We start from the raw sequence: 9,657 nt of genomic DNA, 5'->3' as shown, positions 1-9,657 counted from the left end.
CATCTTGGGAGAGGGCAGAGCCCGCCCCCGCCGCCATCTTGGGAGAGGGCAGAGACCATTCAGACACACCCCCAATATTCTCCCCGCCACCTCCTTGGGAGAAGGCAGAGATCATCCAACCCACCCTCCTCCGCCATCTTGAGCTATGGCAGAGACCCTCCTGCACCATCTTGGGCGAGGGTAGACACCGTCTCGCAGCCATCTTGAGTGAGGGCAGAGACCACACACCCCTCCCCGCCGCCATGTTGGGAGAGGGCAGAGACCATTCCTCCACCCCCGCCGCCATGTTGGGAGAGGACAGAGACCATCCTTCCACCCCCCAACGCCATTTTGGGCTAGGGCAGAGACCGCCATCCCCCCACCGCAATTTTGAGTGAGGGCAGAAACCATCCCCGCCTCCGCCGCCATCTTTGTTGAGGGCAGCCACCCCGCCTCGCCACTGTCCCGGAGGCGGGGGGCGGGCGCAGCCCTGGTCCTTCGGTGCGGCCGAGTAGCGCCGTCCCGACCCCCGCGTTCCCGGCGGTGCTGGGAACGGCCTCGAGGCTGCGGCCCCGGGCGGTGCTGGAGCCTCGCGGGGCTCCTCGGGTGCGGGGACACAGGCTCTAAACGAGGCTGTAAATGACCGCTTTGAGCGGAAACCGCCGCTCCGTCCTCCCCATGGGATGGGCTCTGCACTGCCCCGGCCCGGGGAGCAGCTCGGGGACGGCGGGGAGGGTATTGGCGTTAGTGGTAGAGTCATGGAATGGTTTGGGTTGGGAAGGACCTCAAAGCCCAACTAGTGTCACCCCCTGCCAGGGGCAGGGACACCTCCCACTGGGTCAGGGGCTCAGAGCCCCATCCAACCTGGCCTGGAACTCCAGGGATGAGGCAGCCACCACTGCTCTGGGCAACCTGGGCCAGGGCCTCCCTGCTCTCATCATGAAGAAATTTTTTCTTATGTGTAGCCTAAGTCTGCCCCTTTCCAGTTTATACCCATTGCCCCTAGTCCTTTCCCTATGTGGACAGGCTGAGAGAGTTGGGCTTGCTCAGCCTGGAGAAGAGAAGCGACCTCCCAGTACCTGAAGGGGCTACAGGAAAGCTGGAGAGGGGCTGTTCATAAAGGCTTGTGGGCATGGGAACAGGTATAAACTGGAGAGGGGCAGATTTAGACTGGACATTAGGGAGAATTTCTTCACCATGAGAAAGGTGAGACACTGGCCCAGGTTGCCCAGGGAAGCTGTGGCTGCCCCATCCCTGGAGGTGTTCAAGGCCAGGTTGGACGGGGCTTGGAGCCCCTGATCCAGTGGGAGGTGTCCCTGCCCATGGCAGGGGGTGGAACTGGATGGGCTTTGTGGTCCCTTCCAACCCAAACTATTCTATGATTCTGTCACTACAAGCCTTTGTGAACAGTCCCTTCCCAGTTTCCTTGTAGCCTCTTCATCGCCAGCATTGCCTCGTTCACCCTGGAGGGAGAGGTTTCTCCTGGCAGTTTTCTGAGCCGCACTGTAAGGTCATCATCCCTTGGCTGTTTTTCTCCCAGCTCCGAGGAGGGAGGTGGCACTGGGCTTCGTTCAGCACACAGAGGGTGCACGCTGCTGTTATTCGGCGGCATCTCTCCCAGCCGCTCAGGGCTGGGTGCATGACAGCGGTGGTGCCTCTGGCAATGGCTCCCATCAGAAACATTTCATGCTCAGCTGGGAGCTGCAGCATTGCCATCAGTTCCCTTCCACCAAACACATCATTAAAGATTGTCTCTCTCCAGCCTTTAAAATGCAGCATTCTTATTGCAAACAAGATACCAATGCATTGGTGTCTCCTCTGTGTGCTACTGCTGCACCTCCTGAGCACCAGGACAGAAAGTTTTGTCTCCCTTCACCGTGCCTGGTGATGGGCATTTTCCTCTGCAGCGTGAATCCATCTCCACGTCTCCCTCCTTGATCACTCGAGCCCACCCCACAATAATTCGCAGCATCCCCGTTCACCTCACCAACCACCTAGGTTTGCTCCCACAGCAGGATTAAGCTGCAGGGCTCAACACAGATCATCGCAGCTGCAGCCCTACCTGGACTGGCCACAACTGCAGAAAAAGAGGCTGAGGGGTTGTATGCCACACCTGGACAGGACTCACCTGAGCTGGCAGGGTGAGGGGAGCGGTGACACAGGCATCACCCCCTTCATTTGCTGTTGGGGGCAGACCCAGTGTGGCACCAGACACCTCTGCCCTGGTTTGCTGCCACCAAAACGATCTGTGATCCCTGCTGGGTTGCTGGTGCCTCTCCAGGTCACCTGCAGGTCCTCCATCCATGTCTTGTCCTGGCAGGGGGCTATTCTAGCTCTAGTCTCACACCCCAGCTTCTTCCCTGACAGATGCATAAGGCAAGAGCTAACAGCATCAGCTACTGGGATACACTCTGTGCCTCCAAGAAGGCAGCGCAGCTCAGGAGGGTGATGCTAATCCACCCTCAGGCTGGTGGCAACCCTGCAGTTTGGGATGAATTGGCCCAGTCTTCAGGCTGGTGATAACCCTGCAGCTTGGGATGAATCGGCAGCATCTGTTTGTCAAGGTGGCCCAGATCTCCTGCTGTGAGAACCCCGGACCCCAGGCCAGGCTCTCCCTTGGCCACATACGCAGACAACATGCAAGCATCCACGCCACAGCCATCACTTGTCTCAAGTTACTGGCTTTGTCCTTCAAAAAGGAAGGAGCTGGGAAAAAAATCAGGGGAAGGCAGACTATTTTGGCTACTGCCCAAGGTCCCTCTTGCACCCATCAGAGAAATAGCAGCTCTCAAGGGAGCAGCAACACCCCAAGGGACAGGGACAGACTGCAGCAGGGACATCCCAAGGGATGGGGACAGCAGGGAGGAGCAAGGGGATGATGGATCCCAAAGGTGGGGATGAAGACCCAGCACTGCAAAGCACTCAGCCTCCCATCAGCTCCTTCCCAGACTTGCTGCTGCTCTCCTCTTTTAAAGCCCTCCCCTCCTGGCTTGCCACACCATTCAGGTGTGCTGGAGAAGGCAGGGCCATTTAACCCATTCCCGCCCAGGGCGAGCTGGCTCCTCACTTGGAAGCCTTGGCATACCAGCAACGTCTGATGTTGTAGCCCTTTTGAGTGCCCTCAGCCCCTTCTTTGCTCTCCAGGTCCTCATTCCTGCTGCCCTGCCGGGTGTGCAGAGCTATCCTGGCCACAGGGGTTGGATCCCGCTTCTGTTGTCACCTCCCCTCGCTCTCCCAGCTGCTGAGGCTGAGATGCAATGAGTTTGTGTGTTCTGCTATGGGGTGGCACCCCTGGCATCACCTTGGAAGGGCTCAACAACACATCTTGCCCCAAACCCACCCTGCTCTCACATTTCTGATATTCCTCCTCAGTGCCACCAGCTTCATCCCTGCAGGGAGAGCCCCAGCAGCTTGGCAGGGATGGGTCCCACTGGGATGGGTCAGGATCAGTCCCCCAGGAGCCCAGGCAGGGTAGCGGGCAGTGATCATGGCTCTTATCACTGCACCAACCAACCTTTCTTCTGGAAAAGAGAGTAACTCCGATTTCTCTGCTTTGCAGGCCAATGGTCACACCTGGTTTTACAACCCAATAAAGGAGAAGAAAGAAGCAATTCTGTTTAGTTAGGGAGTAATTAATATCCCAGCTCCTGGCACGTACAGAGGCAGCAGAATCCTCCCCCACAGCGCTGTGGAGAGCAAGGCTCTGCAGCCTTTTATTATTTCATTATCAGCTAGGCAGGATTAGGAGGGTGGTTGAGAAACAGCATCATCTTTAAGCAGGTTTAACTCCTTTGGAAAGGCTTATCCGGGCTCAGTCTCACTCGCTGGCTGTGATGCAGTTATTTGCTGAACAGGGGAGGTTGAGTAATGTTGGGGGGGGGGGGGCGGCAGGGAAGGGGTCATGCATTTTTAACAGCAAAAAAATTGAAAAGCCCAGCACAGAAAAACAGGGAGGTTCCTTTACCAGGAAACAGGTTTTATGTTGAATTTCAGCAACCAGTCAAGGCAGTTTCTCAGCTCTGCCAGGTCCAGCATTGCTCCTCAAAGAAAACCAGGGCCTCGGTGCTGCCCTGTGGGTGTCAGGGTGCTTTGGGGGTGTATTGTGTGCGGATACAGTGCCAGGACAGGACTGGAGAGTTGGATTGAGTTTTGCCCTTTCTTCTTTCCCAGATCTCTCCCTGGAGCCTGGGTGGGGTGGCCAGAACATGCCGATTCCAGCCCAGCAGGGAGAGAAGCCACAGGAGCTGCAGCAGTAAATCCTTCTTCTTCCCCAGGACAGAAATGGAAGACTGTGGTGGGATGCTGTGTAACTTGTAAGAAGTTCTGCTCTGGGGATGCTGCCCACAGGCACCGAGCATCGCAGTGGAGATCCCGCTCTTTCCAGAATCTGGATGGAGCCTCCCAGCCTGGCCAGGTGGTTCTCATTGCAGCCTCTGACTCACCTCCCAAAAATGCTTGTGCTCACATCATGACAGGAAACAGCTAGGGGGAAGTGGTGACAACCCTGCAGCGGCTTGGAGTTTGCCTTCCCGCAGCAAAGAGGGAGACCAAGCCACAGTACTTCAGCCTCAACCCCTCTGAAGCCAGGGCTACTCATCAGCGTGACTTTTTGGCTGAGTGAGCGGTGTGTGCGGTTACTCCAGACTCAGCGTTTTCTCCAGGGGTGTTTGGGGGTGTTTCCTCAAGGAGGCCTGACCTCAGAAACATTCCTGAGTAAATCCTCAGCTGGGAGGAATGAGCGTTTCCCAGGGCTTCCCAGCAAGCCGTGTGGTCCTGGGCTGCACTGATGGCTGCTGGGGCTGGGAAGCAGTCCACGGTGGGTTGCAGAGCCGGGCTGAGATTTAGGAGCTGCTGCAACCCCCGGCTCCTCAGGGGATAAGAAACCTCCTGGGTCAAGCGCTGGGCCCCACGTGAGGCTGGCGTTCAGGGTGATACCTGCTGCCCATGGGTCACAGGGGCAGAGACCAAGGCTGTGCTCACTTCCCAGAGTCCTGCAGCAAATCAGTGGTGGACCCAAAACTTGTGCCCCAGCTCATGCACCTCAGGTGGGACGCAATCCCAACCGCTCTCCTCTGGAGACAGGTCGATTATTTCTGTCCCCTCCTGCTCAGTGCTGGTCCCCTGCGTTGGCACCAGCACCTCCCTGGGGAGCCGCAGGGTGACTGCTGCCTGTGACCCCTCGTGGCCAGGGGCTGAGAGGGGCTGAGCCGCAGTCCCCGGGCTGGTCTGAAACAGCTCCATCTCTGCACTGGCTGCTCCCGCAGGCACTGGCTGGAAAGTTCCCACTGCTGCAGTGGATGCCTGTCCCCCTGCCAAACCCTGCAGCCCTGCCAGCTCCGATGCAGCACAGAGCCGCGCTATTTCTGGCTCCACCTTGAGACGTGTACCTTCAGCAGCGGGAACGATGCTAAAAGAGATGGATCTGGGATGAGTGCATCCCTCCCTGTTCCCATCCCCAGGCTGCTGCTGGTGGACATGGCAGAGCGGGCATGGAGCTGGAGGAGCCACATGCCTCGAAACAAAACGCTGCAGTTCATCCTGCAGCACAGCTGTGTCCTCCACACGCCTCCTCCGGGGCTGCCTGTAACCGCTGTGTAGGCAGTGGGACCCCCACAGCCAGGTCTGCCCTGGCACAAAGACCCTCAGGGCCACGCTGCAGCTGGGATGCATCAACTCGGGGAGCGAAAGGTTATGTTGGGGCCGGGAAGCCCCCAGCCTTTTTGCTTTCTTCCCCTGGGATAAGCTCCATGGGGGGACTAGCTTCTCTAGCAGCTGAGGGCAGGAGCAGGAAGAGCTTGGGGGCAGGAGGCAGGTGAGAAAGTGCTGAATTGCTGCTTGGTTTCTTCCACAACTCAGGGCAAACCTTGTCTGCTGCTTCTGCTTCAGTTTCCCAAGCCACAGAGCATCCAGCACCTTCTCCAGTGAGCCCAGAGACACTCCAGACATAGGAGCCTTCACCCCAAGATGACATCTCTGGGGTCTGGAACACTCCACAGGGCCTCCCAAGACGGGAGTTGGAGGGGCGTTTGCTCTTGAAGGGAGACTGGTGGCCTCCGTGGTCATGGTTGGATTGGACACCCTGCATTGTGGATGAGCTGCCTTTGCAATGGGAAAGGAGGTAGGGAGGAAAGGAGGTAGGGGGATTGATTCCCCATTGTTTGTCCCGACCAGCATGTTGGCTTCGTGCCACAGCCCCACACCATATCCCTGTGTTGCCCTCCCACGCCTCTGCAGCACCGTGCAGGCAGGAATGGAGCCGATTGGGATAAACCTGATGAGCCCATGGCATGGGAGCCACGGCAAACCTGCCCACAGCATGGGAGCCACGGCTGCTGAGCACCCTTCAGGCTGCTTGTTGGGCTAAGGGAACTCATTAAGTCTCTCATAATGAAGACAGCCCCAAATTACTGTTTTATCAGCACTAAGCGGTGAAGGAAGTGATCCCACTTCTGCATTAGACATTGCATCTGGAGGCAAACAAGTGATGTCTATGCGGGTCCGGGTTGAATTAGCCCATGACTGCGGAGAGCAAAGGGATGCACGCGGGGCTGGTGGTGGGCACCAGGCTGGTGGTGGCACCAGGCAGGTATCTACCAAGGGTGGCATGGCATTGGGACAGGCCCATGGGAAGTCCCCATAGCCCAACCCCAATGCGGAAAGGCTCTGTCTGGGTGTGAAGTGCCATCACAGACGTTGAGGTTGTGCTGGTCCTATCCCCATCAGAGAAAAATCTGATTGCAGCCCCCGCATCACCCTGCCCTGGACATCCCTGCCATGGGTATCCGTGCGCTAATCCTTCCCATGCCGAAGTGCCGTGGCATTGCCAGCTTTGGCAGCTCGGGATGAAGCTGCTCTCAGCCCACAGAACGCTGTGGCCAGTGGATCCCGGCTGGACATTTGACTCCTGTTTAAAGCAGGGGGACCCAGCTTTATGTAACGCAGTGAGGTCAGAGCAGCCCCAGCGCCCCACGGCACCTGCTGTGAGTAGTGTGACAGCTGCTCTCACATCCTCCCACCACATCTCGTGCCTTCCTGAGTGGAAATCAGGCACGGGTTAGTCACTTAAGAGGGGTGAGAGGCAGGTCAGGACACTGCACTCCCCAGCATCCAGCTATTTCCTCCTATGACACCTTGTTGAGGACCTCGGGACTGTTTACCAACACCAGGCCTTGGCACCGCAGTGGCCAGGGAAGCAGCCGTGCCCAAATCTCACCCAGAATCAGCCGTGGGTGCTGCAATTCCCCAGCTGAAAGCACCAGCCAGTAAGTGGCTGGGAGCAGGTTTTCCCCCACCTCCTCGTCCAAGCATCTCTTTGAACCTATATTGCCCAGGGAAGCCTTTTTGGAAAGTATGATATTCCATATCACAGCACCTTGGCTCTAGTTTTAGGTCACTGGGAAAGCAAGACTTCATTGTGTTATCCACCCAGCTGGTCATCCTGCATTTTTTGGCCAGTTCCGATAGGTTTAATTGGGGACAGAAGAGGGCTGAGGGCTCACCACTTAACTAAACTGCTGTGAGTGCAAAGAGCGATGCGTCCCTGAGGTGTGAGCTCGGTGTTGTGGGGTCTCAGGACACTGACAGCCCAGCAGCACGGAGTGCGCAAAACCTGCATGGGCTCTGCCACAAAGAGCAGTCTGAGGGATGAGGAAGGGGTGAGGAAGGCCCAGGGGAGGTGGAGGAAGGAGTGGGGCGCCTCTCTGCCTGCCTTACCATTCCCATGGCACTTGTCTGAGTGCTTATCTCCCACTTCCCCGTGCAGAGGCTCAGCTCCACCTTGCTTAGAGCCTCAGGAGAGCAAAGAGCCACCTGAAGCACATGGAACAGAGCGATATCCATGGGAATTGGTTGGCAAAAAAAACCCTTATTGAACAGGGTCAGACCCATGGAGCCCAGCAGCTCCTTGGGAGGGTAAGATAAGTCCTGTCACCATCAAAAGCTGCTGTTGGTGACACTGCCAGCTGCTGTGGGCACAGAGAAGCTCCCAACTGTGCTGGCACCCTCCACACTGGTCCCTGGGCTCCATCTCCAGTGCTCTGTGCCCTGAGGTGGGGTGCACTGGACAGGCTCCCCCCGCCCCCAATGGGGCCCCATGCCCATGGCACCCTCCTAACCACAGATAGAATCATAGACTTGTAGATAGTTTGGGTTGTAAGGGACCTCAAAGCCCATCCAGTTCCAACCCCTGCCATGGGCAGGGACACCTGCCACTGGATCAGGGGCTCCAAGCCCCATACAGCCTGGCCTTGAAGACCTCCAGGGATGGGGCAGCCACAGCCTCCCTGGGCAACCTGGGCCAATACCTCATCACTCTCATCATGAAGAAATTCTTCCCTATGTCTAGTCTAACTCTGCCCCTCTCCAGTTTATACTGATTGCCCCTCATCCTATCCCCACAAGTCTTTGTAAACAGCCCCTCCCCAGCTTTCTTGTAGCCTCTTCAGGTACTGGAAGGTCACTATAAGGTCTCCTCGGAGCCTTCTCTTCTCCAGGCTGAACAAGCCCAACCCTCTCAGCCTGTCCTTGTAGGGAAGGGGCTTCAGCCCTCTGATCATCCTTGTAGCCTCCTCTGGACCTGTTCCAACAGCTCCATCTCTTTCTTATGTTGAGGATTCCAGAACTGGACAAAACACTCCAGATGAGGTCTCACAAGAAAGGAACAGAGGGGCAGAATCCCCTCCCTCACTCTGCTGGTCACGCTGCTTTTGAAGCAGCCCAGGACACAGTTGGCCTTCTGGGTTGCGAGTGCAGATTGTCGGCTCGTGTTGAGTTTCTCCTCCCCCAGCACCCCAAGTCCTTCTCAATCGCATCATCCCCCATCCTGTACCGAAACTGGAGATTGCCACAACCCAGGTGTAGGACCTTTCACTTGACCTTGCTGAACCTCATGAGGTTCACACAGGCCCACTTCTCCAGCCTGTTGAGGTCCCTCTGGATGACAACCCATCAGATACCTGATTGTGAGCTACCAGTGATGGGCAAAACACGGTCATCCTCCATTCTCCTTCCCAGAGGTGTCCCTTGCCGTCTGCTGTCCTGTTCCTTCATTTCTCCACACACCCACTCTGCTCCTCTTGCCCTGGAAAGATGCAGAAACCACGTTAAATTCTCTTCAGCTGGGGTCCCCCTGCCAGCACCAATCTGGATACGATGCACTGGAACTGGGGTTGGCGTGGTTGGCATTGCTGCTGCTCCTCTGCCATGAGCGTGGCTTGGTGCTGTGCCATCCCAGGACCATGGGAGCACCAGCACTGGACATCTACTCATCCCTGATGAATAGGTGTCCCTACAGCACTTCCTGCTCATTCCTGTGGGGCCACCAGTGTTCCTTGCCCATCCTCATGGGGCTACCAGCATTTCCTTCCTGTCTTCACGAGGCCACCACCTTTTCTTGCCCATTCCTACGGGGCCACCATCTCTCTCTGCCCATCCCCACATGGCCACCAGCTTTCCTTGCCCATCCCCACAGGGGCACCAGCCTTCCCTTCCCATCCCCATGGGGCCACCAGTGTGCCTTGCCCATCCCCACGGTGCCACCAGATCTCCTTGCCCATCCCCATGGGGCCACCAGTGCTCCTTTCTGGTCCCCATGGGGGCCCTGGAACTCCCCCCTAGCCCATACCCCGGTGCCCCCCACCCTCCGGCCCCTCCGGTGCCCCTCCCGCCCCTCCGGTGCCC

The 9,657-nt window shown here is 57.4% G+C and overlaps 1 protein-coding gene across 1 annotated transcript; it reads right to left on the bottom strand.

The window, feature by feature from the left end:
* Positions 1 to 3,863: 3,863 nt before the first annotated feature.
* LOC128853987 (uncharacterized) lies at positions 3,864 to 9,048 on the bottom strand. Its single transcript, XM_054083425.1, has 2 exons — positions 8,934 to 9,048; positions 3,864 to 6,078 (listed from the first exon to the last, which is right to left on the bottom strand). Exons 1-2 carry the CDS (start codon positions 8,970 to 8,972, stop codon positions 4,981 to 4,983), a joined length of 1,137 nt encoding a protein of 378 aa, XP_053939400.1. The 5' UTR covers positions 8,973 to 9,048; the 3' UTR covers positions 3,864 to 4,980.
* Positions 9,049 to 9,657: the final 609 nt, after the last annotated feature.

This window comes from Cuculus canorus, chromosome 18 (genome assembly GCF_017976375.1).
Source record: "Cuculus canorus isolate bCucCan1 chromosome 18, bCucCan1.pri, whole genome shotgun sequence".
NCBI lineage: Eukaryota > Metazoa > Chordata > Aves > Cuculiformes > Cuculidae > Cuculus > Cuculus canorus.
The sequence above is the reverse complement of the archived record's forward strand: the minus strand, read 5'-3'. Positions and strand labels throughout refer to the sequence as shown.

Coding starts and splice junctions, on each gene's coding strand:
- LOC128853987 (XM_054083425.1), bottom strand. CDS start 8,972: ATGACCGTGTTTTGCCCATCACTGGTAGCTCACAATCAG. Junction 6,079..8,933: donor CACTGGTAGCTCACAATCAG/GTATCTGATGGG, acceptor CCCATTGCAAAG/GCAGCTCATCCACAATGCAG.